The following is a 26,774-nucleotide window of genomic DNA, read 5'->3' on the forward strand; positions in this document are numbered from 1 at the left end:
GATTCGGGACTTGGGGGACTTGGGACTTGGGACTTGGCGCCTTTTTGCATTTTATATACCAACTCTGACAATATAATTCATTAATTCATCTGATCTCCAACTTCTTTTCAAGTTTGGAACACCCAACGAGGATCCTTGTCGCCTTGGAATTCTCCCTCCGCATCACCCACATCTCCCATCAACGGGCTCAATCCCTGGACTTCCCTAACACGCTCCTTCTCAGCATTTTCCCGTCGGAGAACTTCCCATAGGATCCCAACAACAACGATGTTGGCAACTAGATATCCCAATGCAAACCCATGACCAAGGAAGTATCGCGGGCCACTCTCGGTGCGGTATAGCTGTGTTCCAAGAACCGCACCCAGATTTCCAATTGAGATCTGCATGGCATTGGCAATGCAACGTTTAGTCTGACCAGACACATTATTTGCTGGCCAGGACAGAACAATAGCCACAGCTGGGTAAATACCTGCCGCAGCGAAGATCGTTCCGACGTAAGACACGCCCGCCCGGTGCTGCGATAGCAGGAGAATGTATCCGATACATCCAATGGCTGATGATCCCATGATAAATGGCGCGCGACTGCGAGTCTTCTCAGAAGCAATCGCAACACCAATGGTCATGAAGAAAGCCACTGCGTACGGTGGCACGGAAAGTAGCTGCGCCTTTGCGGCTGAGTATCCGAGTTCTTTGATGATTGTCGGAAGGAACAACGATAAGGTATACAGTGGCAAGGACATCGTGTGGAATCCTAGTCCGTATAGCCAGACTTTGGGATCTTTGAATGCATCCTGTACTGCCGACCAGGTGAATTCCTCATCCCGAGTGGCGTCGCTGTCATTCTTTAGACGCCATTGGACGAACTCCCGTTCTTCCTTGGATAGAAACTCGGCTGTTGAGGGGTAGTTGTATACCCAGAAATAGGCGATGATCGAGACGACAATGGTCAACAGCCCTTCCTGAATTGATTGTTAGCTATGACAGTGCATAACAGAATGATATAGTTGATCGGGACGCACCAAAATGAATATCCACCTCCAACCATTCAAGTTTCCCACACCTTTCATATGAGAAATTGCCTAGGAACCCGTTAGCTGTGGTTGTCTCTTGTCTATCAAAGGAAGAAAACCAACCCAAGCCAGGATACCACCAAAGGCACCTGCCAGCGAGGCAGCACTGAAAAACAGAGCCACGCGATAGTGTTGCTCGTTCCGCTTATACCACATGGACAGGTAAAACACCACACCGGGGAACAATCCACTCTCTGCAACACCTAGGAAGAATCGGGAAGACAAATATCCGGAGTAATTCTGGACCACGCCAAGGAGTGTAGCGACTACACCCCAGACGAGAGTTAGGGTAGGAAGCCATATTCTTGGGGTGGTTTTCTTCAAGATGATCTGATTGTAGCTGTTAGTATATAATCATTTGTACAGCACATTTATATTGAAAAGCATTGCTCACATTGCAAGGAATCTCAAAAAGAACATAGCCAATAAAGTATAGAGTCAGACCTGTGAGGTACTGGTCTCCTGCTATATACCTCCCAGTTAGTCCTCGGATCAATATGAAGACACACATGAAACGTACACATCTTGATGTCGGTCGTCATTCCTTCTAGACGAGCATTTCCCACATTACTGCGATCCAAAAAGGAGAGTAAATAGAGTAATGTGAGGGGTGGTAAAAGACGATAGTCTAATTTCCGTAACAAGGCTTTCTCGTTGATGCCCTTGATACTTGAAGGACCACTGGCGTCGCTCTCGGTGCCGGTGTGCACATCGTGCTTTTCTGAAGTAGCCATCGCGACTCACAGGTGAATCAGTCTTGAATTGAGGGTTGAATTAAGGCTATGATATGATATATGAAGGAAGGGGGAAATAGGAGAAATATACAGAGTAACCTTGGAATACATGTAGCACACCATCCATTATCCCCCGCAATAAAACGTTATTCCATAGAGATAACGAATAAGATCATTGATTTAGGGGAAATATGAAGAAAATGAGCAATACTGGGGTTTAAATGACGAGATCGCACTCCACGTGAAGATCGGCAAGCGGCATAAATATTTTCGTATTCTTCAGGTCCTACAACGTGAAGTGTAGAGGCCATCTAACAGTTCTTATTCTAACCTTGGAACTCACTATAAATTTATAGAAATTTTCATTGGGGGGGGGTTGATGTGATGATTGAATTACTCTAAACCATTGGAAAGGATGTACTATTCAAAGATTATATATAGAAAAGTCTATTTCACAAATTAAGCCTCTTGCCGTTTTTTCTGCCTAACAAACTGAGAAGGTAGAGAAAAGATCAATGAAAACAGACATCTAAAAGGACTATCTGAGAAGACAACCAAAAAGACATTTTAAAAAAACATCTAAAAAGACTGCTAAAAAAGACTACTAAAAAAGACTTGACAAGGCCCCATAAGCGGCCGGCTATTCTTGTATTGTTTAGTGGGTATATCTGTTTATTTCTTCTCATGTTTATGCTAAATCTACGGTATTACTCTCAGAGTGTATGTTCGCTAATTGACACAACTAGACATCTCTTACCCTTTATAAGTCAGTTCATGCCTTATCCGGCCAGTACTTTTGTACAATGACCTTCTTGTTGACCTTGCCCATGGCATTGCGCTCGATCCCATCCACAACCTTCAGAACAGTGGGGATCTTATACGGAGCCATCTCGTTTTTGAGCTCAGCGCGTAGAGTAGGAAGATCCAGCGGTATAGTCTATGTCACTGTTAGTTATGCAAAAAAGACACTTTCCCCTATGGGCACACCCAAACGTACCCCATCCCGGAATTTGACAACCGCAGCAACTCGCTGGCCCCATTCTTGATCGGTCAATCCGACTACTGCAACTTCTTGAATTGCATGAATGGCCAGCATCTTGCGCTCAACTTCCAACGCCGAAATCTTATATCCACCAGATTTGATCAGGTCAACAGAAGCACGGCCTTGGATGAAGTATGCACCGCTTGAATCGCGTTTAGCCACGTCGCCGGTCTTGAACCATCCATCCGCTGTGAACTCCGACGCCGTCGCTTCCGGTTTCCGCCAGTACTCGCAGAAGACATTACCGCCCTTGATCTCGATCATGCCGTCCTCATCCACTCCATCCACGATCCGACCGGTTTCTTTTTCGGTCAGTCGTACCTCGACCCCGGGCAACGGCCAGCCCACACTGCCATCGATTCGCTTTTGAATCTCCAGCCCGCAACTGAGCGCCATACCAATCTCGGTCATTCCATACCGCTCCAATAGAACCTGGCCGGTGATTTCGGCGAATTTTTCTTTGATGGGGGTTGGGAGGGCCGCAGATCCACTGACGACCAGTCGTAGAGCATGAGCTCCAGCCCGCGCGGCATCTTCTCGTTCCGTGCCGCGGATATGAGCATCGAAGTAGTCATTCAGGCGGGAGTAAATGGTCGGTACAGCCATGAACAAGGTCGAGGAGCCGTGGTCCTGCCACCGCTCCCAGATCACCTTAGGATCAAACTTCGCATGCATCTCCACTGTGGTACCGCTCAGCAAACTGGCAACCAGGCCATTGATAATACCGTGGACGTGGTGGAGCGGTAGCACGTGAATGAGACGGTCTGAGGGTGTGTACTCCCAGGCCTTGATCAGAGAGCTTGCTTGGAAAGTGATATTCTCGTGTGTCGTCACACAGCCTTTAGGGTTCGACGTGGTTCCAGAGGTATAGATCATCAGGGCGCGCCGAGTGAGCGCAAACGGTGGGGAGAAAGAAGGTAAGGTCGGGGCTTCATTTCGAGAGAATGCCTCCAGTCCAATGAATGGTATATTGGGGTTGCATCCTTCGCGCAGCGAGGGTGCGATCTTCTCGAACTCCGGATGCACGATAATCAATGAGGGGTCCGAATCACCGACGGTGTATAGCAGTTCTTTCACTGGGTGACTTGTGCCTAGTCAATGTTAGCGCTGAATACAGGAGGTTTCGCATTGCTGCGCATCTTTTTCACCTACAAAGTGGAACGCAGACACCCCCCGCCGCCCACACAGCCCATTGCGTAGCAACGTAGTCATATCCATTGGGGACCAAGAAGGCAATACGTCGTTCTTCCAAATCGCCCGTCAATCCCAATTGCTCAATTATGTGCTTCCTTAATGCTGCTGCGTCCGCCAGCAATTGAACGAATGTGAAGGATTGTTGTTTGGTGGTGTCAATGACCGCGATCTTCTCGGGATTCTGGCGCGCATGCTGCTCCGCTGCAGCAAAGAGGGGTAGTGAAGGGATCGGCATATTTTAATTCGATTCTTTGACACTTCGACACTTTGACACCTTGAGTCTAAAGATAAAGCACATGGACAATGTAGGCATAAGAAACTGGAGGGGGTAAAGGTGAGGAATTTGAGGAACATACGGGATCCCCCAGTATTTAGCCGATTGCGGAGAAAACGCCAATGTGGGGCCGAAAAAAATACTACCTAGGACAAATAGTAGAAAAATAGGGATATTTTTCAGTTAATATACTAGAATACTAAAACCTATATAACTGCAAATCCACTAGGCAAGAGAGGGAATCTGTTATTCTCTAAATGAATGGCCTGTGAAGCCTGACGAACAAGGCATCAAAACAATTACTCCCTAACTATATTCATCTATATATGTGCATATGTATGTCTATTTGGAATAGAATATCCCACATCAATGACCTTCTAGCTACTCAACATCCATTTCCTAGGTATAATTCCTCTTCATATTTGCTCAAGTTGTCGAAACTTGCTTCTGGACCGGATCAGGTTCCCGTAGCGAATAAACACAAACGGGATCAAAGTCATCAAAATACTCAAGAATCCCAAAAGACTGCAGCCCCAAGCAATTCCCAGCTTTTTGAACATTGGTGCAGCTGCCAATGGTAAAACCGCCCCGAAGATACTGCGACAACAGCTGGCAGCTGCCATTGCACTAGCAGCGTATTCGTGATAGGCATCAACCAAGTAATTGATCAAAGCAACAAATATGAGGAAGAACCCCATTCCAAATGGTATTCCCGCTAGCATGGGAACTATCCAGTGAATGTCCGCGGATGAACTCCATCCCAACCAGAATAGGGCGAGCACATATAATGGACCCCCTAGACATGCTAGAGGGAGTCTCTGGTACTCTTCAATTGCGGCCCAGGTAGCCTTGCGTGACTTTGCGAGCTGAAGAAATGAGTCGTATGCTAAGAATATGCCCATGCCAAGAACTGCCCCCATGGCGACTAGATAAGGTTCAATCTAGTTAGTTCGGGGTTCTCGTCATCTTCTGGAGAAATCCACATACTCGGAAGAAATGCCAGTGCGGCAGTACCTGCGTTCATTCCATATACACCTTGGAATATTAAGGGGTAGGCCTCGAAATACATGACTTCTCAATTAGTTATCCAGTTCCATGATTCGAAAATGATGCACTCACAAAATATTGCACTTGCGTAGGACAAGTAAAGACACGAGAAAGATATGATAGGCTCGTAAAATATCATATACAGGGGTCGAGTGAAGGTCTTGACTAGCATGCCTTCACCGGTCTTCCGGGGTTGGCGAGTGAGAGCTGACTGGCATGTCTCGGGGAGAAATAGCACCGGCACCAAAGTGACACCGGCGAGGATGAATGGAATCCAAAAGATCCATCTCCATCCAACTGAACCGACAAATCCTGCAACCAGCGGCGCAAACTGCGGACCAGCGGCGGTGATTGCCATCGACAACGCCATGGTTCGTCCCCGGGCAAGAGGAGATTGATAGATATCTGCGAAGATTCCTCCGGTGACTGCGATTGGGCAGGATGCGCAGATGCCACAGAGCGCTCGGAAGATGATCAATGCTGTCCAGTTGCTAGCAACAACACAGGCAAGCGTGAATATTGTGAAGAGAATGAATGTCCCTACCATTACCGGCCGTCGGCCATACAGCTCGCTCATGGGCCCGAAGGCCAGAGGTCCTGTCACATACCCGATCAAATAGACGGATGTGGGTAGCACTTTTTGGGTCTCGCTATGGATATTCAGGGCATTGGAGATATAATAAATCCCGCCACTTGGGATGGTTGAATCGAAGACGCTATTGAATAGAGTGAGGAGGCCGACAAAGACAACAAAGAACTTCTTCCGCTGTGATCATCCGTTAGAACTGTTGGACTGTTATTTTGCATTGAGCTTACACTTCTCCATGTCGCTGGATCTAATGAATTCTCCTTGTTTTTCCTTTGTACCTCCGGATCCCATGTCGTTTGATCGCCGGGGACATCTGTACTTAGGCCGCTCTTTGTCGAAAATGCCATGTTTGTGCACATTGACATCTGTGGCCTAGGAAGAAAAGAATGTATTCGCAGTTTCTCGCCATTTTGATTTGATTTATGTTGTACTTCCCTTTCTCAATTGTCAAATGGCTTGGACGTGGGGCGAATACCGCACTCCACAGGGCAGAGAGTAGTAGAGCAACTCATACCGAGATAAAGCCTGTCGCCAAGCCTCTTTAGCGTACATTATTTGCACGAGTCTAGGCTACAATCTCAGAACTAAGTAAAATCAAGAATATTAGTGCTTTACAGCCCCCAAAGGATGATAAATGCCATTACCTAAAATCGCTATCACTAAGCGTCACGCTAAATGGAACACGACCGCCACCAGAATCCTTTAAACCCTTTCTCAATCTCTCGCCATGACTTGCCTACCTGTTTTCAATAATGGAGGCTGTCCGTGCCCGACGCCGGAGAGAATTTACGGTGGGTACGTTTGCTCTCGCTTGAGGCCCGAAACTAACTGTGCGAGCAGGGATGTTGGCGCTGTCGAGAACGCAAGGTGAAATGCGACGAAGGCTCCCCGTGTTCGGCGTGCCAACGACTAGGCCTGCAGTGTGATGGCTCCAGTACCCGGCTCGTTTGGCTGAATGGGAAACAGTCTTATCGCTCCACAGGTAGGCGATACATGCACTGTGAGCGGACATGGGACAATTACCCTCCTCTCGACTCCGACGTGGTTGATCTCTTGATCGCGCAATGCGATAGCATGGAGACCAACGTGAACGAGTGCCCATGGCCCATGCCGGTTAATTACACCCCGTTTTTCGCGTTCCACTCTATTCCTCCGACCTCATTAGGATCAACAGTCAATCTAGTTCTGGCGAACGGCGGTACAGACTCCACTCATGCCAACCGCGATGATAAATTCCTCTTCCAACACTATGTCAATTATGTAGCATTGGTCATGATGCCGTTCGAACATCCCTGCAATCCCTGGAAGAGGTACTATCCGTCTGTGTCGCTGGAGTACTCTGCCCCGGGGAAACGGGCCTTGTATCATGCCATCTTAGCCCATGCTGCCTTCAATCTAGCGCATCTGGGTGCCGACAGCCCAAAGATGATACGCTTGGCGGCGAAACACTATAACACATCTATTCAACATATCAATGATAGCATCCAGACATCGGCGGATCAAGGCTCTGGAGGTACCCTGGCAGCGATAATGACGCTAATGATGGCGGAGGTAATAGTCAGTTATAACCAATGGATTGAGAGCGGACTAACTCCATTTTTATAGGTATACAGCGGCCAATCTAGGAAATGGAAGCACCACCTGCAGGGTGCATGGGCCCTTCTCCTCAACTCCAGCAGCAAAGAGCCCTGGAAGGAGTCCCAGTTCGCATGCTTCTCGACCCAGAGCTTATTGATTGTCAAGATAATTGGCAACACCACATTAACGGACAGGATTCATTCCCCCTTGACGCTAACGCCGGGTCTTCTTCCGGCAACTGATCGCATAGCCCCGGCCGTTATAATGCCCTCTCCTTCTTCAGTGCTTGTCAATGCCGAGATTGCATATGCTTCCTCCATCTCATCCACGCCCCAATTTGGATTCACGATTGGAACACAGAGATCCCTCCTCGAATGCATCTCAAGCATCACCAGCATCAGCCAGCAGATGCGAGCGACCCCGCCCACCAAGACCTATTCTGATGCCGACCGCACTGTTTCCCAAGTACTTGCCTGTCTAGATCATCTCCAGACCCAGGCCAACGAGGATCCGCACCCGCAACATGAAACTGACTCAGCCCCGGCTTCCGACTTGGATCGGCCAAGCCCTCAAGTGCAAAATCTGGCAAGCTATCAGCTCAATGCATTTATCTATGCCACATACATCTACCTATACCGCGCCTTGATGGATGCCCCGCCGAAGCGCGTCGAACCGTATGTCTCGTTGGCTTTCCAAAATATCTCGGCGTTCTGTGAGCAAAGCAGTGGGAACTTCTCACTGTGGCCAGCGTTCATTGCTGCTGTTGAAACGTACACGGAAGATGGTATGAAATCAGCGCAAAAGTGGCTTGAACAATCTATTCAATTCGGGCTTGGGAATAGGCTCCCCACCAAAAGAATTATCGAGGAGGTTTGGCGGAGAAGAGAAGATGCGCACTTTGAAAGAGCGATGGACAAAGGTCTCATTGCTGTAGATTGGAGAGATGTTGTGAAGGATCTTGGAATTGATATTTTGCTGGTTTAGCCAGGTTCTTTACACAAAAGCGCAGTTCGATTGATGCTGAAAGAGCTATATCATTTACCTCCTGACAACATCTACTTCTCTCTTACAGTCTGGTCAAAGGTCTGGTAAACCTCTTTCCACCCTCTGGTGTCAACGAGCTCTTGTCAAATTTCCCAGTCGGCGTTTGTTTCAGCTCCTCCACAATCTCAATGGCAGTAGGCACTTGCTGTCGCGCCATATGCTCCTGCGACCATTGCCACAAAGCATCTTCATCCAGCGTACTACCACTGCGCAACCTCACCGCAACCTTAAGATCATCTTCTGTTCCCACTCCCAACGCGCTAGGAATTGCAAATGCAGCAGCAATGACAACATCCGGATGCTGTAGAAACTCCTCTTCCACCTCCGAGGCATTGATATTCTCTCCACGTCGCCGAATGATATCCTTGATACGGCCGAGGAAGAAAACATTTCCGCGCTCATCCACCTTCGCGATGTCCCCCGTATGGAGCCACATATTGGCATAGGTCTTGACCGTATTGACCGGGTCATTGAAATAGCCCTGGAAAAACGCATTGGGATTCTCACTGCGCAGCAGTAACTGGCCCGGTGTATTGAGAGGCAGAGGCTCGTCTTCCCGGTCCGCAATGCGTAGCTGGTATCCCGGGCGCAGGACGCCGCAGGATCCTAGAGGCAGAGGGCCTTCTCCTTGCACTATTGGAACACTGGCCTCAACACTCCCATATAGTGTACGGAGCGGGTGACCGAATCGCTTTTCGTAGTCCTCTGCAAAAGTTGGGATCGGAACGCCCCAGGCAAGTCGAACTAGATGATCCCGGTCCCGCGGGCTTGGTGGCTGCTTGTAGATTAGGGCTAATGTTGCGCCCATGAAATCGTACACCGTCGCCTGCATCTCCCTTATCTCGTCCCAGAACCGACTTGCCGTGAATCGGGGAGAGAGAGCAGCGGTTGCGCCAAGTAAAATTGCCGGGATGACAGTGAGTGCTGTCGCATCTGCGTGGAATAGCGGGAACGGACAGTAGAGCACGTCATCTGTTCGCAACTTGCAACTTTCTATCAGGAGCGTAGCCTGAATGATAAAGTACTCGTGCGATAGGATGCATGGCTTGGATTTGCCTGTCGTCCCGCTAGTATACAAGAAGGCAGAGATAGTGGCCGGTGTCGCGGTAAAGACTTCCTCTAGGGGTGCTTCGTTGAGATAGAGCTTGGACAAGTCTTGGGAATTGCCGCTCCCGAGAATCCAGATTGAATCGCGCTTGAATGTACCCGTTCCTTCGATCAGGTTGACATACTGCCTATCCACAACCGCAAGTGTTGCTTCCGCTGCAGCGACCGCGCTCTTCAATGTCAACGACCGCCAATCTGTGTTTACCGGGACCCACACTGCACCAAGCCGGTTGGTGGCCATCCAGGTATGAACCATCTCGAGGCTATTTTTCATCATGACGAGCACCCGGTTGCCTGCTTGGACTCCCGACCTGCGAAGCCCGCTGGCGAGAGCCGCCACACTGCAATCAAAGTCCTGGAATGTGACATCTTGGCCCTGACATCGAATGAAGACCTTGGTGGGATATTTCTGGGCAGCTGTATTGAGTGCAGTATTGATATCCCGAACTTTGGGCTGTATCTGCTTTCTGTCGGCGAACTTCTTGAAGGCATCTGCAGCCTCCGTTCGAGCGAAGCAGTAACTAGCTGCGTTCACCTCGTCATGTAGCGCCGATTCCATGTTAGGGAAAACACCTCGTTCCAGTGACATTTTGAGGCTGGATGCTGCAGCTGTCGGCAGTCTCGCCAGCTCCAATGCCAGCTCCTCGGCCCGTGCTTTCGGATCCTCCGCGGTCTCGCTGAGTAGACCAATGCCCAGTGCCTCTTGGGCCCCGATGGTTCGACCACAGATTAGAAGCTCTTTGGCCTTCAGCAAACCCACCATGTGAGACAATCGCAGCGAGATTCCCCCGGTGACAGCATGGCCGAGCGTCACTTCAGGGAATCGGAACTTCGCATTCGGGCCGCCAACGACGAAGTCTGCTGCCAGGGCAATCTCTGCTCCGCCACCAACTGCATATCCCTGTACGGCGGCCACCACGATCGCAGAGGACGAAGAAGTCAGCCGGGTAATGTCTTGCAGAAGACCAAACGCGATGCGAAGTTCCTCTGCAGATCCCGTGCGCGGAGCGAGAGTTTCTTTGAGGTCTTCGCCGGCACAGAAGGCCCTGTCCCCTGCACCTTCGAGGATTATTACATGTGCATCTCCGTGGGTACGTAAAGCATTGGTAAGGTCACACAGAAGCCTGGTGTTGAGCGCATTTAAGCGGTCGGGTCGATTCAGCGTAATTTTGACCACAGTTGGGGCCGGGTGAGAGATGATCACCGTGTTAGAAGGCATCGTCTAGTCAGTATCTTGCTTTGTAGAAGATAGTATGCGTGGGAAAACATATTTCGCTTCCAGGTTGAAGGGGTATATATGAACATGTTCAATGATAGATGCGGGTCGATGTGGAGATAGGATCATGGCAACTCATACCGAGATGCATAATTTTCTTTGCTATGGTATTCTCTTATTGGATGGGAACTGTTACTTACCACCTGCGTTTCTTAGTGCCTTGAATCCCTGTTCCGACCAAATTAAGTGTTGCAACGTGAGATGACATATATCGGTTACAATCAGTAGAGCGATTCAAACCTAGTCTTTTGGCAACAGGGTCGGTTTCAGTTCTTTATCGACCAGTTCTTTATCTACCTACTACAGAAGATCCCTTGAATCTTTGAGATCGAACAGGGTGAGGTTGGATCTTTTATGTCGGAGCGACAGAGGGGGTTATGTGACGGGTATTGGGGCGCCAAACCAGAACGGGCAAAACAAACCCGAATAGGCAATCCACAGGCCCTCACCTTACAGACCGATCGAAGTGAGAGCAAACTAGGATTAAGGCAGCGAATATCAGGTTTTTGGATGGAAATGGAGATAATTTCTTTTTTTTAATATTCAAGGTAACTTGCTTAAACGAGCATATTCTTGCTCTCTCTGTCTTTATCTAACATGGTTGAGATCAAGATTCTCCCATATATTCTTCTTTCCACCCTTCAAAGCTAGGTCAAGCATAGCTCCAGCTAAATCATCCACCTTCACCGATGGGCCAAGACTAAACGCAAGACTACGTAGACTCATATCCCGCGCTAACACCATAGCCGGCCGCACGATATGAGCCTCGAAACCAGGGTGATCATCCACAAATCCTAGAAGTTCATTCTCGACTTGGCCCTACTACTGGTCAGTAAAATTTGCTGCTTCTATCGAGGTTCTCGTACCCGAATGCGCCGATACTCCTGCATAAACCAGAGCGGTTTAGTCTGATCCCTCTCAGCGGCAGCACCGCTACAATATATGAACCGGAATGGTTTCTGGCACGTCTCTTGAAACACTTGCGCTGCTGCAAGAGTATAGTCCACACTCACTTGTCGAGCGATGTCATTATTAGGAATGTAAGCCTTGCCTAGTGTCCTACATAGAAGAGAAGTCAAAGTCAATATCGCCTCATGCAGCATCTTGGCAGAGGATCGTACCAGATACATGCCTCGGCATCTCGAATGTCATCCCAAATGGAGTCAGGGTAGATCATGAAATCCTCAATTATTGCGACTTTGAGCTTTTCGTGTGCTGGTAGTTCTCGTCGGCTGAGCGCTACGATCGAGGTAATCGCAGGATGTGCAAGACATTGGGATAAGACTTCGCGGCCGACGAAGCCTGTTGAACCTGTGAGGATGACCTTCATCATTCATGCAATAATTTTTGGGAGTTGACGGTGAGTGATACGCGAAACAAGGTTATGGGGGCAGCCGGGGATAGCATGTTATCTCCGTCTGCCTCGGTTTTATGAATGTGAGATTATAGGAGATAATTATTTGCTCCGCCTAAACATAATCAAAGAGTAAATTCCAAATCAAGGTCGCTAATTCGACATTCAACATTTCAAAATAAATCAACTAAAGCATGGCTACTGGGGTTGGTGCTTGTGCCAGCTCGCCCGGTTGGACGGTGCGTGGCCCGTCAAACGATCCATCGCCATTATCTTCCAGTCCACGAGCCACCAAGTCTGTGAAATCCACACCCACTTCAACCAAGAGAGCGGCATGATCGTGCACGATGTCGAGGCATTTCTGCCAAACCGATGTACCACGTTGCACGCTGCTAAGCTGTCGGCTGAGCAGAGCATTGAACCCGTCGAGGTGATGCTTAGCCCAGCGAATGCAGGAGCTGCTCATCACGCTAGGGAAGCATTGTTGATAGATACCGATAGTGTTCTTGATCAGGTTAAAGTAAACGTAGGAGATCTGGAATATGTAAAGAGGTAGATCACCTTCGAAGATACAGGCCCTAAGAAAATCAGTCAGCATGCAAACATAAGCTTGTGTGATAGAGGATGAAGAACATACCGGATGCGTTGGCCGATCACGTCCGAACGTGCCTTCAGGTAAGTCTCACGTGCCTGATCCTCAAACCCTAACCGAGTCAACCAGCTAACGTGAGTCTTGGTAGCCGCCGGGAATGAGTGTTTGTCGACCAGTGCTCGCGAAAGAATCCCAGCAAGCCGAGTCGCTCGCCCGTCGACCTTAAAATTGATGACGTCTTGTGCAATGGTGTTGCCTTTGAGTCCCTTGGCCAACTTGCGTAGTCGCTCGATGCTGAACACGGACGCCTCGAATCGCTGAAGCGCAATATCGATGTCAAGTTCGTCCACCTGCCCTTCAACCCAACGGAGGTTCTGTTGTTTCCCATCCACATCAATGCGCAGATCGGACTTGTCTCTTGGGGTATCAGAGAGGTCGAAAGACTCTGGCTTTTTGGAATGGTCAAGGTGCCGACCAGCTAGATATCCATATGCTTCAAAGGGCTTGCTGGCTGCTTCGGTCTCCGAGCGCATGGTTCGACGCAGGTCCTCAACTGTCTTGCGGAAAGTCGCTAGAAGTTCCTGTTTCGCTGAAACGTCCTCATGGCGATATGTAAAGGGCTTGGATCCCACGCGGATGCTGATCGATCTCCCAATGCCCCGATCCAAAGCCTCTTCGCGCGCTTGCCCGGTTCCCAAATTGGCTCCAAGATCAATCATATCAACATCGTTAAGAAGCCAGCAATCTTCTGCCACTAGCCTCGTTGGAACAGGTCCTCGGTGGTTGGGGTGACTTTGGTCGACCCGCTTACGCTTCTTCGCAGCCACGAGCAAGTAATCGTTCAATAACACAATGTGAACGGGCCGTCTTGGTTTCCAGGTGGCTGAGTCCAGCTCAACCCAATTACCAGTTTCTAGGACAATGTGCCGTCCTGGTGCAGCTGGAAGCCACTTTTGCGATCCTTCCACTGTTTTCCACAACGTTTGTAGCTGTACGCTCCACATGCTCTCGAGGTTGGCGACCGAGCTGCGATTCGCATTGCGTTTGGGGAAAGAGTCCTCCATCGGTGACATGGGATTAGGTGAATTTCCTACGCTTGTTTGTCCGAGCGCTGTTGTTAGTTCCGCCATGAGGGTACGGAGGGTCCGCATTTCATCCTTGAGCTTCTCCGCTTCTTTACTGATCTTGATGAATTGAGTGCGATTCTGATAGACATTTTGCTGTAGATCGGTGGATGTTCGGTTCTTGACTTTGCGTAGGCTTTCTTGGTACTTTTGGATATCTTCCTCGGACGCGTTGGCGAGAAGACTGGCCACATCTAGCATCAGAAACCCCTGGTTAGCTTTAACAAACACACAGCGGCGGGCGAGGGAGCTCTAACATCGATCAACTGGAAGACTGGGATCTCGTAGAGCATTGAGGTCGACTTTCGGTGCTGGTGAGTTCGGGTCCGCTGGTGATGGTAGTCTCGGAATAGCTGCCGGTGCTAATCCGCCACGTCCCCCGGGAACCTGATTTGGAAGTGCCGGAACAGGAGGAGCATTGCTATCAAATTCAGGTGCGCTATTGAATCGAGTCGAGTATCGCCGTTTTACCAAATCCGAGGTCGCATCGTTCTGGGGTGCCCGCTCACGTGTGGGGATTGCGGCTGGGCCTGATTCGGGAGACCTGGTATTGGGAGGTAGAGGACCGGAGATGGGTTTGGGAGCGCTGATCTGAGGGCGCTGTCGACGAGACTTGCTCCTCAGAGTCAATCCTCGGCCTTCCATGGTGATTTCACTTGGCAATGCAGCAATAATCAGGGAATGGAAACGTTTCGGGAGGTCAAGGGGATGACGCTCGGGCTGCGGGCATGATTATATAATCCAAAACAGGCTCCGGACATCTGGACATCCTTGAAACATTTTTATCACTCAACCACCTATCAACCACTATCGCCTCTCCAAGTCTCCATACACTTCTTGGCTGGGACAAATCTGATACTTTTAATTCAATCTCATCCCACATCTTCACCATGGCTTTCCGAAACACTGCCATCGTCGCCGGCACGATTCTGACGGGAGTTCTCGGTATCTAGCATTTGTCTCACCGCGTTCTTCAATTATTAATCGTTTGTACTAGCCTACGCCGTTTATTTCGATCACAAGCGTCAAAGCGACCCTACCTTCCGCAAGTCGTTGAAGAAGAACAACAAGAAGGTCGAACAAACCGCGAAACAGGAGGCAGAGGCCGGCGCCGCAGCCAGGGTCGCAGAGCTCAAGAATGCGCTCGAACAAGTGAAGAGGAACGGTGAACTTCCAACAGATCTCGAAGAGAAGGAAAGCTTCTTTATGAGCCAAGTCGCGTTGGGAGAATCTCTTTGCGCTTCGGAAGGTAAATTGAATCCATTGTCCCATCCTATTTCGATTCCGAAGGGTGGGAGCGAGATATCAGTTACACGTCGCAACGGGAATAAACAGGTCGCTAACTGAATCTCCAGGCTCCCAAGTCGAGGCAGCAATTGCCTTTTGGAAAGCATTGAAGGTCTACCCCCAGCCCCAGGTAAGTACAAACCATTCCTGATGTCACCTATTGCCTTCTTCATCATCTTCATCATCATTCTAACTGCTATAATTACATAGGATTTGATCGGAATTTACGACAAGACTGTTCCCAAGGAAACCCTCGAAATCCTCGCCGAACTTATCGCACTTGATGGTGGTCAATCCGCCGGCGCCAAGGCTGGCACCGACGATAACATCGAATAGAAAACTGGACCTGACCCCTCAACAACTTGTATTTTACACAGATGGAACTCTCAAATTTGTATCACATAATTTATATCGCGGAGAACTAGTATGTTCATTGCCCAAGAGCCGTGGGGGAGGCGGAAACAAAAGGGGTGTGGATGAAGGTCACCATGTAAGTTGGATGGATTGATGGCAATTCATTGCCAAATATTCCAATTATATGGAGCACAAGAGATACCACCAATCTAAAGCTACTTCTCTCTTTTTTTGGCTTTTTTCCTATGAGGTATATGTATACACCTTTCCATCTTCTGCCAGGAAGACGTCTATAGACTGGTACATGGTTAGAAGAAACTACATGTTTCTATCAAACCCTCTTTCATCCGGATCCTAACTACCAAACCTTCGAGCATCAATCATAGAAAGATAATTTGGTAGTAATATGGCCAGTGAGTACTCTACGTTCAAGGAGAAGAGGGTACTTGTGATTCTTCCATTTTGTGCACGCACACCACGGCGGTTATGTAAGACGCGAGGAATTTCCGCAGTTATTAATATCGAGTGTACTTTCTAATCCCCTGTTGCTATTCATATGTGGATTGGGAAGATGGGATGAGGAATAAGAAGAAGCCAAGTGAATGGATGAGAGTACGAGTGGGAGAGGCAAGAGAGATAGGTAGCAGTTAGAAAGGAGTTCCAACTTGATTCTATAGCGCCAAGATCAGTTATTCTAGACGGGGATTGGTCCGCTACTCTGTAAAGCTACCTCCTGAGGTCCGCCGTGCTACAATCTATTGCCAAGACATGCCTTGATTCCAAGACCTTTTAGGTTCTATAGGTCAGATTTATTCCAGTCCACTGGAAATAGTCATAGTAGGAGAGATACATATATATAGAACGAGAGTAGAAGCACCAGATGCCATGCAGAGAGATTCAGTCCAACATAACTACACGATCACTGGGGCATCTTTAAAGGTTGACTTGTTCTTGAGAGATCCAGCGGGCAAAAATGCCAGACAGAGAGATACTATAGATATCTATGCGGGGATTTGAGCTAGTCTTGGACGAGAAAAGCAGAAATCGAAAGAAAGTGGAGATATCCGAATTGAATGCCGAATTTAAATTGCACAGCTAGCTGCATACTGAGTAGTAGTAAGGCAGTCATCTTTTTAGCCCTAAGATTGCAAAACATCAACGGTTCAGGCCAAATTTGAGGCCTGCGTGGTAGGTAACCATGGCACCGGTAGATTGCAATACCAGAGTCTGGTGAGAAGACAATGAACACAGCGAATTGTAACATCATATCTGTATGATCAGCTGAGGGTCTCAATACCACCTAGGCTATTAAATACTATTGGAATACGGCAGGTTCCCCTAAGATCTATTACACATACATTCCTAAGCATAATCAAGTCGGAATCAAGCAAACATCATGCCCATTTTCATCCACCATGCAGTTCGGACAATAGCCTTTGAATGTGGCTCTTCCTCGGTCACGGATAAAGAGGCACTAAGCAAGTCCCTTAATGTCTTCTTATGTTGTTCACGTCATATGTAATTCTGCTGTCTAGAGTCGATTCATTAAGGCGCTTTTCCAGATCTTGTGTCTTCTGCTTTGACTCATTAAGCTCCGACACGAGCCTCCGGACCTTCGCCTGTTGTTGCACTTTTTCAATGTTCTACCTCCGCGTTATATCTGGGGCCTCCATAAGTTATGATGTGAGCTGGTGATTATCTTAGTCGGCCTTCTTGAATATGGTGTTACAGTTGGCGTAGACAAGGTCGGACTCTTCATCCTGCGGATGCTTTTCCGGTCCACGCGCGGGGAGTACCTGACAATGTCGAGCCCGAAGATTAGCACGACTCCGAATTAACATTATAAGGTTAGTATCTAGCATAAAATGTAATACTGATTGGCTGATCAAATAACAAGCTCCATTGTGGCTCGATTAACTACAGTTAATTTACCAAGATGAATAGATAGTCACATTTATGATGCCCATTTTTCGATGGCACAATCGGGGCAGCTTAGAGGTCGTTTCTGTGGGCTGCTCACCCCAACGCGCAGGTTCTGCTCAGAGAGCGGATTAGACTGCTCAGCTGAGGATCAGTAAGTGAGACTGCTCCCGAGGTCAGAGATGCTCAGGAACCTGCGAAGATCAGATCGCTTATGTAATAACTAGTGAACCAAACCTTAGGAATCCATCAGGCCGTTTAGGGCCGTGCTCAGTTTTACTTATCTACTCCGTACATGAAGCTAGTGAGCAAAAAGCGGCGAGGCGTAAGCACTCAAACGGTACCGGTAAAGATAAGATAAAGCATAATCAATCACGTGGCTTAATGGGTCCGCTGAACTTAGGGGACTCCCGAGGTCGTCCTGGCCCTAACCACACTTGGGCATAATATCAATATCACCAACTTTCTAATAATAACAGCTACTAAGAGCATCAAGAGACTTGGAGATTTCTGTTGCCTATACCCCTGAATGTAGCATTTCAACACAGCCCAAATAGCCCAGCTTGCCCAGAAGTGGCGTCCGAGCAATCACTATTTGAAGGGTATCTTGGCCCTGAGTGGGATTCTTGGCCGGACTTGGCCCGCGGTTCGTCTTCGGAGGGAAATAAAGGCAGGTGGGAAACACAAAAGATATGGACTTTTATACTTTTTGATTTAATGAAAGTAATTTAGTATAGTATGTCTATTAAATTGTATACTACATAAGCTACCACCCTACCGAGTCCTGCCATTATATTAGATAGTGAAACGAAGATGTGAAACCTCCAAGAACTCCCAAGACCCTCCAAGACCCCTATTATTTGTTCAGAGACTGCCGTTCTCCACAAAATTGAGACCGCTGATCCATTGAGTTTCTCTAGATTGAAATTATTTCAAAGTCATTTAACCCATTTAAGGCCTTTAATCCCTTTGATTCCCTTTCTTCTTCTTTTCTTTGGTTTCAGTCGTTCCTTCCCATTTCCGCGCCGCTGCGCTGTCTCTCGTTAATCTCGTATTATCTTATCTCGTTTTATTATATCTCCCACCTCTCTACATATTTTGTTGCTCTTCTATACCCACTTGATTTTACAATGATCGTATGTACTGTCGCATCTCTATTATTATGACCGAAAGCTGACCATTTAGTCATACACTCAACTCTTAGCATCCGTGTGTGCGCTTGCCAGCACCGCGGCCGCTTTGACCCCACTGGAAGTCAGCGGCAAAGACTTTGTTGACTCCAAGACCAAGGATCGTTTCCAGATTATCGGTGTTGAGTAAGACTTCCTTGCCTGTTTCTTACCCCAAAAATTCTACGGTGCCTGACCACTCCATAGTTACCAGCCCGGTGGTGAAGCCGGCTTCACCACGAAGCTAGACCCTTTGAGCGATGCAGATGTCTGCCTGCGCGATGCTGCCCTCATGCAGCGCCTGGGTGTAGGTCCAGACCCTGTCCTCATTACTATACAGCAACTCATTTTCATAGGTCAACACCATCCGTGTGTACAACTTGGAACCCTCTCTCAACCACGACAAGTGCGCGTCGATCTTCAACGCCGCAGGAATCTACATGATTCTCGATGTCAGTAACCCTCTGGCTGGTGGCTATCTGGACCGCAGCGCCCCCTGGACCACCTACAGCGCCATCTATTACAAGCAGGTGTTCGGTGTTATCGAGGGCTTCAAGAACTACGACAACGTCCTGGGCTTCTTCGCTGGAAATGAGGTGATTAACGAGGATGCCCATTACATGGCTCCCAAGTACGTCCGTGCCGTCGTTCGTGATATGAAGGATTACATCGCCAAGAACTCTAAGCGCGCTATTCCCGTTGGATACTCCGCTGCCGATATCCGTAACATCTTGATGGACACTACACACTACTTCGAGTGTGAGCTCAAGAACTCGACCTCTTCCCGCGCTGACTTCTTCGGCCTCAACTCGTACTCTTGGTGCGGTGACTCCTCCTACAAGGCCAGCGGCTTCGATGTCCTAACCGAGGACTTCACCAACGCCACTATTCCCGTTTTCTTCTCCGAGTACGGCTGTAACGATGTCAAGCCCCGTATCTTCACCGAGGTGCAGGCCCTCTACGGCGTGGAGATGACCCAGGCTTTCTCTGGTGGTCTCGTTTACGAATGGACCCAGGAGAAGAATCTGTACGGCCTGGTCAAGGTCAACGACTCCAAGACCGTGACCACTCTTATCGACTATGATAACTTCCAGAAGCAGCTCAACAAGCTCGATATTGACCGCATCATGTCGAGCAACGCCACACAGGCCAATGTCAAGCCCGAGGCGTGCAGTACCTCACTCATCAAGCGCAAGTCCTTCTACAACGCCTGGGATCTGCCCGAGGTTCCTTCCAAGGTCTCGGACTACATTAAGAACGGTCTGCCCGATGCCCCCACCGGCAAGTTGGTCTCTGTCTCTTCCACCACTATCCCCCAGAAGGTGTATGACTACACCGGCAAGGAGATTACCGATGTCAAGTTTGAGGTCAAGAGCGGTGCCAACACCCCCTCTTCTTCCTCCGGATCCTCTGGATCGGGTACCTCCGGTTCTTCCTCCAGCTCCGGTACTTCGACCTCCACCAACAATGCCGCCGCTCCTAATGGCGCTCCCTCACTTGCCCTCGGTGGTGCAGGAGGTTTCTTCATGCTGCTTGCATCCCTTATGTAATTTCCTTGATGATTTGTGATTATCTCATTCTTGGGTTTCACAGTTCGAACTGAGGCTGATATCGGTCTCGGTCTCGAGTATCCTTTTCTGTATGGGTTACTCGTATCTTCTTCTTTGTCCCGCTTTCTTGTGATTCGGTTGTTAATTTGTACATGACTCCTTTGGAACAATTCACGTACTTTATTCTTCTCGCGTTTTCCACGCTTCCAGCAACAAATATCGCATATACATTGGGAAGGAGTTAGTAGACAAAATGTATCGTTGGAAGAGATCCTTTTCCTTTCTGCTAGTGTATTTGTCACTAACATTCTTATTTCTTCTCTTGTAAAAATCACAGCTTGGAAGAACGACCATCATAGCTTGTAGCTCCAATAGCCTTCCCTTGATCGACGACTTCAGTCCTAGTCTTCAAGACCCGCTTCAGAATCTTACCAGAGAAACTCTTAGGAATCTCATCGATCGGTATAATCCCACCCCAAAGCTTCTTATGGGGAGTCAGTTTCCCATCAACATAGGCTAACAATTCCTGCGCAATCTGCTCCGTTGGATTACTCGTCTTTTCAAGAACCACATAAGCAACGGGTATCTCGGATGCAATCTTTTGGACAAGAAGTCCAATCACAGCAACATCATGGACAAGCGGATGTTCATGCAGCACGCTCTCTACCTCTGCCGGGGGAATTTGGAAACCCTTGAATTTAATAAGGTCCTTTAAGCGATCTGTGATGAACAGATTCCCCTCCTCATCTTGGAATCCAATATCACCGGTTTTGAACCACCCATCCGGTGTGATAGACTGCGCAGTGGCTTCGGCGTTGTTGTGATACCCTTGGAAGATGGTCGGTCCTCGAAGACACAGTTCGCCTTCGCCTTTGTTTACTGTGTTGCCTTGCTCATCAATGAACTTTGTGTCGACTTGGGGATATGGAGGACCGTTTGACCCCGTTGCCTGATCCCATCGGTCCCATCTCTGTTGGGATAAGTTAGTTAAGTCTCCGACCCATTGGATAGATAAGATAGAAGATACATGAGTATGGGAGCCACCTGTCGACTCGGTCAATCCAAATGCCTGGCGGACGGGAACCTTCACACGATCGTACACCGCACGGATTAGATCTGGTGCCAGGGGTGCACCGCCTGAGGTTACCATTCTCAATGGTGATAGTTGTTTGCGCGTCATTGCGGGATCTTTGGCAAGGTATAGAACAACAGGCGGGACAACGTAGGCATGGGTAATTGATTCAGTTTGGACGTTATGTAAAAAGCCTTCGACGGAGAAATTCTCCATTATTTTTTTCTTTATTCCCATCAAAAGAGGGAAATGTACTAGACATACGAGACCTTGGGATAGATTGGTTAGCCTACAAATGAAGATATCTCCGTTTGAAGTGTACATACCAAATATGTGATATGTTGGTAAGAATGCGAGGTACCGATCCTTTCTCCAGTTTATGTGTTCTTCTTCAACTCGTCCCTGCAGGATGATGTTCGCCACGAGATTGGTATGGGTAATCCTTGCCCCCTTGGGCCGCCCAATAGTCCCCGGAGAGTATACCAAGAAGGCTGTATCGACGGCAGGGTCTATCCTCTGGCGTATTGCCCCAGGCGCTCCACCTCTTAACATAGATCCGACATGCTGTAGCTCTGCTTCTGGGGAGTCGGGGCCAACAACCAACATATGAGGAACGGGAAAGTCGACGCGCTTTGCAGCTGCGATTACAGTGTCCAAGAGCGAGGTGTTTACAACCAGTGCTTTTGCTCCAGTATCACTGAGTTGGTGTTTCAACTCATCGGCAGTGTATGTCGGGTTAGCCGGTGAGACTACCCCTCCGGCCCAAAGGCATCCCCAAAGCAACGTGGGGACATCGATATCATTTGGCGCAAAGAGTAGGAGAACATCGCCTTTTCGCCATACCCACTGGCTTTGAAGATTACCACCAAAACCCACGGCTTGGGATCGGATGTCGCTGTAGGTCCGGATTTCGCCCGATGGAGACTTGAAGATGGCTATACCTGTTAGTGGCCGGCTTTGATACGGGGATATGTACGTACTGTGGTCGTCTGGGAAGGGTTTCTCTTCTCTTTCGAAGAGACAATCCCAAATATCAATTGGATGAATTTCTATGTGTTGCATAGTTGTGGAGAGTACGGGGAGTTCAAGTTAGCTATGTAGGTAGTCCTAGGTCATGACGCAACATGTTCCTCATATCCGACTCTGGGGGTCTATACACAATTTGTATTTGATATTTTGATATTTTGATGTTTTGATATTTATTTTCCCTGAGAAATCACAATTATATATGGCCAAGTCGGTTATCACATTTTACACCCTTTTGACAATATTATATATTTTCAACACTGACAGCACTTGTTGAGAATTCCACTTAATTCTGTGTAATTAACATGGAATTGGGATTTCAACGCTAACCCCAATTCAATGTACTTTATGCACTATGAATTACTACGCTTGCATGCAAGAATTACATGCAAAGAATCTCGAATTCGTACGGAATTGAGATTAGCGCCGTTGATGCAGTTTGACATCTACACCACCCGTGGACAAATTCCTGTATATACTAGTAAACAAAACTCACCTGACAACCTGACAACCTGATGACCACCCTACTCCGACAGTATTCATTTGGTAGATTGATATCCAAGGTAGATATTATCCTAAGATCTTCCATGGATAATCAATATGAGGCCGGATTTGTTCCTGGGGCCGCAAGCTTTGAGTGTCATTGCTCTATCTAGGCTGAGTTGCACTGACCACGGATAGGAAAGCCAGAAAAGAAACAGGCCAACAATTTGGAGGGTGATGATAATTCTTTTTCTTCTCCTCTCATATCAGAGTAATAGCCCTGGGCGGAGTTCAAAATATGAAGGACTTGGTGAACCGAGCACCCAACCATTATGCCGTGCAGCTTATGTATAGTAGTCGGGTAATTGTTGCCCCAAGTTCCCGGGGGTATTATATCGTGCTATTGAATAATGTAAGCTACTCACGAGGCTAAGCAAGTACGATGCGCTGGCGCATTGCTTGAGGCTAGTAGTAATCAGTTCTTTCTCCTTCTCATATAAAGAGAGTGGACACTCGACCCTCAATGTCACATCAGCCTGAAGTGTCAAATTGTATTTCAATAGAACAGATGTTACCTTTCACTTCCCGACAAATGATGTTGGGAAAACTTAAATTACAGTACATTGCTCAATATATTTGTTAGTCACAAGGAGAGTTAGAAGCCGTCAATATGCGTGATTAATGATATGTTCCAATTTGAGGTAAATAGCATAGAAGGCGATAACAGGAAATTTAACAATTGACCAAAAGGATTAAAGCTTCAAGTATCAGAATAAGACCGCCAACACCCCCAATCTGTACAGTAGAGTTGTAGTAAGAGACAGATATGGGTTCCGTTCATTTTTTCCCCCTGCTTTTCTTTTGGTTTCTGGTCGGAATGACCTAACAAATCAACGAGGGAGCATTTTAATCTTCACAGGAGGTAGCGCCAACAGCAGAAAAAGCATGACATTGAAATGAAAGACAGCCAAGTGAAGACTTAGCTCAACTCGGACCAGTTCGCAGTGTTCCGCGCCGCACCAATCTCAGCCAATATTGAGGCGCAACTCTGGAGACAGGGCGCTGAGGGATTGAATGATGGGATAAATCGATCAAAAAATAAAATATACATCAGTTAGCAGTCGACGGAGTTGTGCGTGGCCGTTCGGCATTACCCCGGGGATGTTTTCAATCAGAACCCCTACCGCTCAAAGTGCCGCAATGCCAGGTTGTTATCAAACGGAACGAGATTGTCGATATCCGTGGGCCCAACTGCACAGGCCAACCCTCCGGTTGTATCGACATTGGAGAGATCACCGTTGGCACTGACAGCGGCGATTAGGCAGTACCTATCAAATGAGGGGTCCTGGCTGGGAGTCCATTGGAAAGGCCCCGCAATAGCACTCTGCTGTCGGTTTCCGAGAACAGGGGTGTTGATATTATACACACCCGCAGACTGGAAGTTCCCCGGCCAAACCCTAGGCTCTGGGACATTGGATTGGTGAACGTTGACTTGGACGCCCTGTGCGCTTCCAGTTCCACGATTCTTAATCGCGACATAACAGTAATTCACGGCACCAGCGATAGGAGCCTCGTTGACCAGACCACCGTCCGCAGCCCGGCGATTCCAAATACCGGGTGCATTGCCAAAGGAGGGGGTATAGTCGTACTCGCCATCTCTACCATCATCGATATATGTGTCAACGGCTGGAGGTGGCCCTGTTGTCATCACAGGCGTTGGGCCGTTGACAGGATGATAAAGCCCTTGTTTCTCAAATGACCAGCGAATAATTTTCCGAGCAGCGCCACCAGGGTAGCCAAGCACTCTGCCATTGTCGGCAGAGATCATCGCAGAGACATATTGGAGTGGCATATTTGCCCGAGTCGTGATTGTTGCAATTCCGCCGATGATCAGATACAAAGTGTATCGCGACGCCCAGACCTGCCTGTCATAATCACCGATGGCGTCCCCACCAAGGGTGCGGTAGAGTAGGAAAAGCGTGGTTGATAAAATCTGCTCACATTTGTATTGCCTCCCCAAGTCTGCCCGGAATTCGGGTCCATCCCATGCCCAACCGTCGGTGACTTTCCTGTCATGGCGGCGACGAACAACACTCCAAGGAAATGTATCAAATCGATCTGTGGCATTACTTCCCGGGTCGCAGTATATAGCGGCGAGGGAGTCGCCGGCGCTGTGGGCAAAACCAAAATTTGGGGAGCTTACGGCGTCCCAAAGGAGCGCATGGCCAAATTCATGAGCGGCGACACGGAAATCTGCCGCAATACCGACTTGTGAAGTGGGATCAGCGCGACCGAAGAGGAATCCTCCAGATCCATTACCAAGCGTGTTCCCTGGCGCTTGCGCATTCACTCCATTGTTTAAAGCACGGTGATCAACAGGAACAGGGAATTGTGTGTTGTCGAACAACCTCCGAACAGAGAAGCCGAGTTCAACAAGGAGCCTAAAGAGCTTGGCAATATGACGATATGCACTGGCGGCTGCGAAGTTGTCGGTGTCAACGCTGTCGTCGAATTCGCCATTGGAAGTCGCTGGGGGTAGACTCGGGGGCGGTTGAATATCTTTAATCTCAGCGTATCTGCCCTTTAGAATTTGAGGGCTTGTGGGGACAGTATCAGGGAGGAATACTCTTTCACGGAGACGATTCAATTCAGCTGTGTCTCCCGTTGTCTTCGGGGCCTTATCTGCAAGCCGTGTCGCGGGATCTCTGGAAAACACCCAACCATGTAAACCGGATGTGAGTGCTCGCAAGTAGATGATAGAGCTCGTTTCGACTTCGATTAAGGCTCTCCAATTAAGGGCGCCAAATCCAGAGACCGGGAGAGTGAACAAAACCTCCCTCACCACATAGTATTGCCCATCTCTGATTGTGTCAGGCACCTCAGGCAAAATTAATGTAGGCGGAGCACCATCAGTCATCTCTTGTCTATCATCCTTCTTGTAACGATAGACAACAAGGCGCTGTTGCCCTTGGCGTTGTTGCTCTGGGTCTTTTCGAAAGGAGAGTTCACCTGCGCCTATATGAGACGCTAGCAATTGGCGAAGATCATCCTCAGTCAGATCTTTGTATTTAGCAACATCGGGGAACTTATCCAGTTTAGGCCCTTTTGGATCGATGCTGCTAGTAGAGTTGACCACCCGATTGCCCTCATCCACAATAATGCTGACTTTGGCATCCCACACAGGCAATTCACCCAGCGTCTGTTGGTAAGTTATCGCTGTGCTCTTAAAGCGAGGTCTTTCTTGGGCCAACTTGAGGCCAAACGAAGTGTTTGACACAGAAGTTGGTTCGGATAGCCCCGTGGGAGCACCTTGGAGAACTCCCTTGGGAATATGGTAATCGTCTGCCACCTTAAGGAGGTAACGATGAGCGGCGCCTGCAGGTCCGGGTAATTCATGTAGCTCAGTGCCAGGGGACCATGGCTGTTGCGCATGATCCAGGCTTTGGATTCTGCCATCATAGTTCCATACAACTTCAACATTTGGATCTTGGTCAAAATACATTATGATAAGGTTGAAAGAGATGTGACTTGGCTTGGGTGGACCCGTACTATTAAATCGAGTTGCGATTAAATACTCGCGGACAGAGATGGGGCAGGATAATCATCCTGAATTTATATGTTTTTCTGGGTGGTGATAATAATGACGGCGAAATTGATATTAATCCTCCACGGCATGAAGAGAATAATCCAAAGAGTCTAGACTTTTAGCCACTATCACCTAAGCAATAATAAAATAAAACACTTTGGCTATTAGCACCTAGGCATTGATAATCGCAGGTTGGGTTGCGTAGAAGAGAAGCCGCACGGAGTTTAATTGACAGATGTATTAGATTATCTTACGTAGCTACAATGAGGCAGAATCGGCTCTATACAACAAATACATGTTCT

At 48.3% G+C, this 26,774-nt stretch overlaps 11 protein-coding genes across 11 annotated transcripts; 3 read left to right on the forward strand and 8 right to left on the reverse strand.

Annotated features, from left to right (window-relative positions):
* Positions 1 to 107: 107 nt before the first annotated feature.
* N7471_013312 (uncharacterized protein) lies at positions 108 to 1,804 on the reverse strand (the record flags this gene model as incomplete). The annotated part of the gene is made up of 5 exons (XM_057286031.1): positions 108 to 959; positions 1,020 to 1,079; positions 1,134 to 1,400; positions 1,465 to 1,535; positions 1,591 to 1,804. The coding sequence occupies 5 exons, from the start codon at positions 1,802 to 1,804 to the stop codon at positions 108 to 110; spliced, it is 1,464 nt and encodes a 487-aa protein (XP_057129356.1).
* Positions 1,805 to 2,576: 772 nt separating this feature from the next.
* On the reverse strand, positions 2,577 to 4,275 carry N7471_013313 (acyl-CoA synthetase; the record flags this gene model as incomplete). Its single annotated transcript, XM_057286032.1, has 3 exons — positions 2,577 to 2,741; positions 2,802 to 3,937; positions 3,999 to 4,275. The coding sequence occupies 3 exons, from the start codon at positions 4,273 to 4,275 to the stop codon at positions 2,577 to 2,579; spliced, it is 1,578 nt and encodes a 525-aa protein (XP_057129357.1).
* Positions 4,276 to 4,730: 455 nt separating this feature from the next.
* Positions 4,731 to 6,403, reverse strand: N7471_013314 (uncharacterized protein; the record flags this gene model as incomplete). Its single annotated transcript, XM_057286033.1, has 4 exons — positions 6,178 to 6,403; positions 5,434 to 6,127; positions 5,302 to 5,385; positions 4,731 to 5,239 (listed from the first exon to the last, which is right to left on the reverse strand). Exons 1-4 carry the CDS (start codon positions 6,313 to 6,315, stop codon positions 4,731 to 4,733), a joined length of 1,425 nt encoding a protein of 474 aa, XP_057129358.1. The 5' UTR covers positions 6,316 to 6,403.
* A 299-nt stretch (positions 6,404 to 6,702) lies between these two features.
* On the forward strand, positions 6,703 to 8,512 carry N7471_013315 (Zn(II)2Cys6 transcription factor; the record flags this gene model as incomplete). The annotated part of the gene is made up of 3 exons (XM_057286034.1): positions 6,703 to 6,741; positions 6,791 to 7,501; positions 7,556 to 8,512. 3 exons carry the CDS (start codon positions 6,703 to 6,705, stop codon positions 8,510 to 8,512), a joined length of 1,707 nt encoding a protein of 568 aa, XP_057129359.1.
* An 82-nt stretch (positions 8,513 to 8,594) lies between these two features.
* N7471_013316 (uncharacterized protein) lies at positions 8,595 to 10,898 on the reverse strand (the record flags this gene model as incomplete). Its single annotated transcript, XM_057286035.1, has 1 exon — positions 8,595 to 10,898. One exon carries the CDS (start codon positions 10,896 to 10,898, stop codon positions 8,595 to 8,597), a length of 2,304 nt encoding a protein of 767 aa, XP_057129360.1.
* A 602-nt stretch (positions 10,899 to 11,500) lies between these two features.
* Positions 11,501 to 12,293, reverse strand: N7471_013317 (putative nucleoside-diphosphate-sugar epimerase). Its single transcript, XM_057286036.1, has 3 exons — positions 12,077 to 12,293; positions 11,822 to 12,014; positions 11,501 to 11,774 (listed from the first exon to the last, which is right to left on the reverse strand). The coding sequence occupies exons 1-3, from the start codon at positions 12,286 to 12,288 to the stop codon at positions 11,544 to 11,546; spliced, it is 636 nt and encodes a 211-aa protein (XP_057129361.1). The 5' UTR covers positions 12,289 to 12,293; the 3' UTR covers positions 11,501 to 11,543.
* A 203-nt stretch (positions 12,294 to 12,496) lies between these two features.
* On the reverse strand, positions 12,497 to 14,670 carry N7471_013318 (exocyst subunit EXO84; the record flags this gene model as incomplete). The annotated part of the gene is made up of 3 exons (XM_057286037.1): positions 12,497 to 12,887; positions 12,947 to 14,219; positions 14,283 to 14,670. 3 exons carry the CDS (start codon positions 14,668 to 14,670, stop codon positions 12,497 to 12,499), a joined length of 2,052 nt encoding a protein of 683 aa, XP_057129362.1.
* Positions 14,671 to 14,915: 245 nt separating this feature from the next.
* On the forward strand, positions 14,916 to 15,648 carry N7471_013319 (TOM complex receptor protein TOM20; the record flags this gene model as incomplete). The annotated part of the gene is made up of 4 exons (XM_057286038.1): positions 14,916 to 14,970; positions 15,023 to 15,274; positions 15,381 to 15,442; positions 15,523 to 15,648. The coding sequence occupies 4 exons, from the start codon at positions 14,916 to 14,918 to the stop codon at positions 15,646 to 15,648; spliced, it is 495 nt and encodes a 164-aa protein (XP_057129363.1).
* Positions 15,649 to 18,716: 3,068 nt separating this feature from the next.
* On the forward strand, positions 18,717 to 20,305 carry gel2 (1,3-beta-glucanosyltransferase gel2; the record flags this gene model as incomplete). The annotated part of the gene is made up of 4 exons (XM_057286039.1): positions 18,717 to 18,722; positions 18,772 to 18,902; positions 18,963 to 19,062; positions 19,112 to 20,305. The coding sequence occupies 4 exons, from the start codon at positions 18,717 to 18,719 to the stop codon at positions 20,303 to 20,305; spliced, it is 1,431 nt and encodes a 476-aa protein (XP_057129364.1).
* A 331-nt stretch (positions 20,306 to 20,636) lies between these two features.
* Positions 20,637 to 22,439, reverse strand: N7471_013321 (uncharacterized protein; the record flags this gene model as incomplete). The annotated part of the gene is made up of 4 exons (XM_057286040.1): positions 20,637 to 21,275; positions 21,333 to 21,646; positions 21,704 to 22,312; positions 22,358 to 22,439. The coding sequence occupies 4 exons, from the start codon at positions 22,437 to 22,439 to the stop codon at positions 20,637 to 20,639; spliced, it is 1,644 nt and encodes a 547-aa protein (XP_057129365.1).
* Positions 22,440 to 24,066: 1,627 nt separating this feature from the next.
* N7471_013322 (uncharacterized protein) lies at positions 24,067 to 26,388 on the reverse strand (the record flags this gene model as incomplete). Its single annotated transcript, XM_057286041.1, has 1 exon — positions 24,067 to 26,388. One exon carries the CDS (start codon positions 26,386 to 26,388, stop codon positions 24,067 to 24,069), a length of 2,322 nt encoding a protein of 773 aa, XP_057129366.1.
* Positions 26,389 to 26,774: the final 386 nt, after the last annotated feature.

This window comes from Penicillium samsonianum, assembly GCF_028829775.1.
Source record: "Penicillium samsonianum strain IBT 33392 chromosome Unknown utg000009l_segment0_segment0, whole genome shotgun sequence".
Lineage (NCBI taxonomy): Eukaryota > Fungi > Ascomycota > Eurotiomycetes > Eurotiales > Aspergillaceae > Penicillium > Penicillium samsonianum.

Coding starts and splice junctions, on each gene's coding strand:
- N7471_013317 (XM_057286036.1), bottom strand. CDS start 12,288: ATGATGAAGGTCATCCTCACAGGTTCAACAGGCTTCGTCGGCCGCGAA. Junction 12,015..12,076: donor GATGCCGAGGCATGTATCTG/GTACGATCCTCT, acceptor TCTTCTATGTAG/GACACTAGGCAAGGCTTACA. Junction 11,775..11,821: donor AGGAGTATCGGCGCATTCGG/GTACGAGAACCT, acceptor GACCAGTAGTAG/GGCCAAGTCGAGAATGAACT.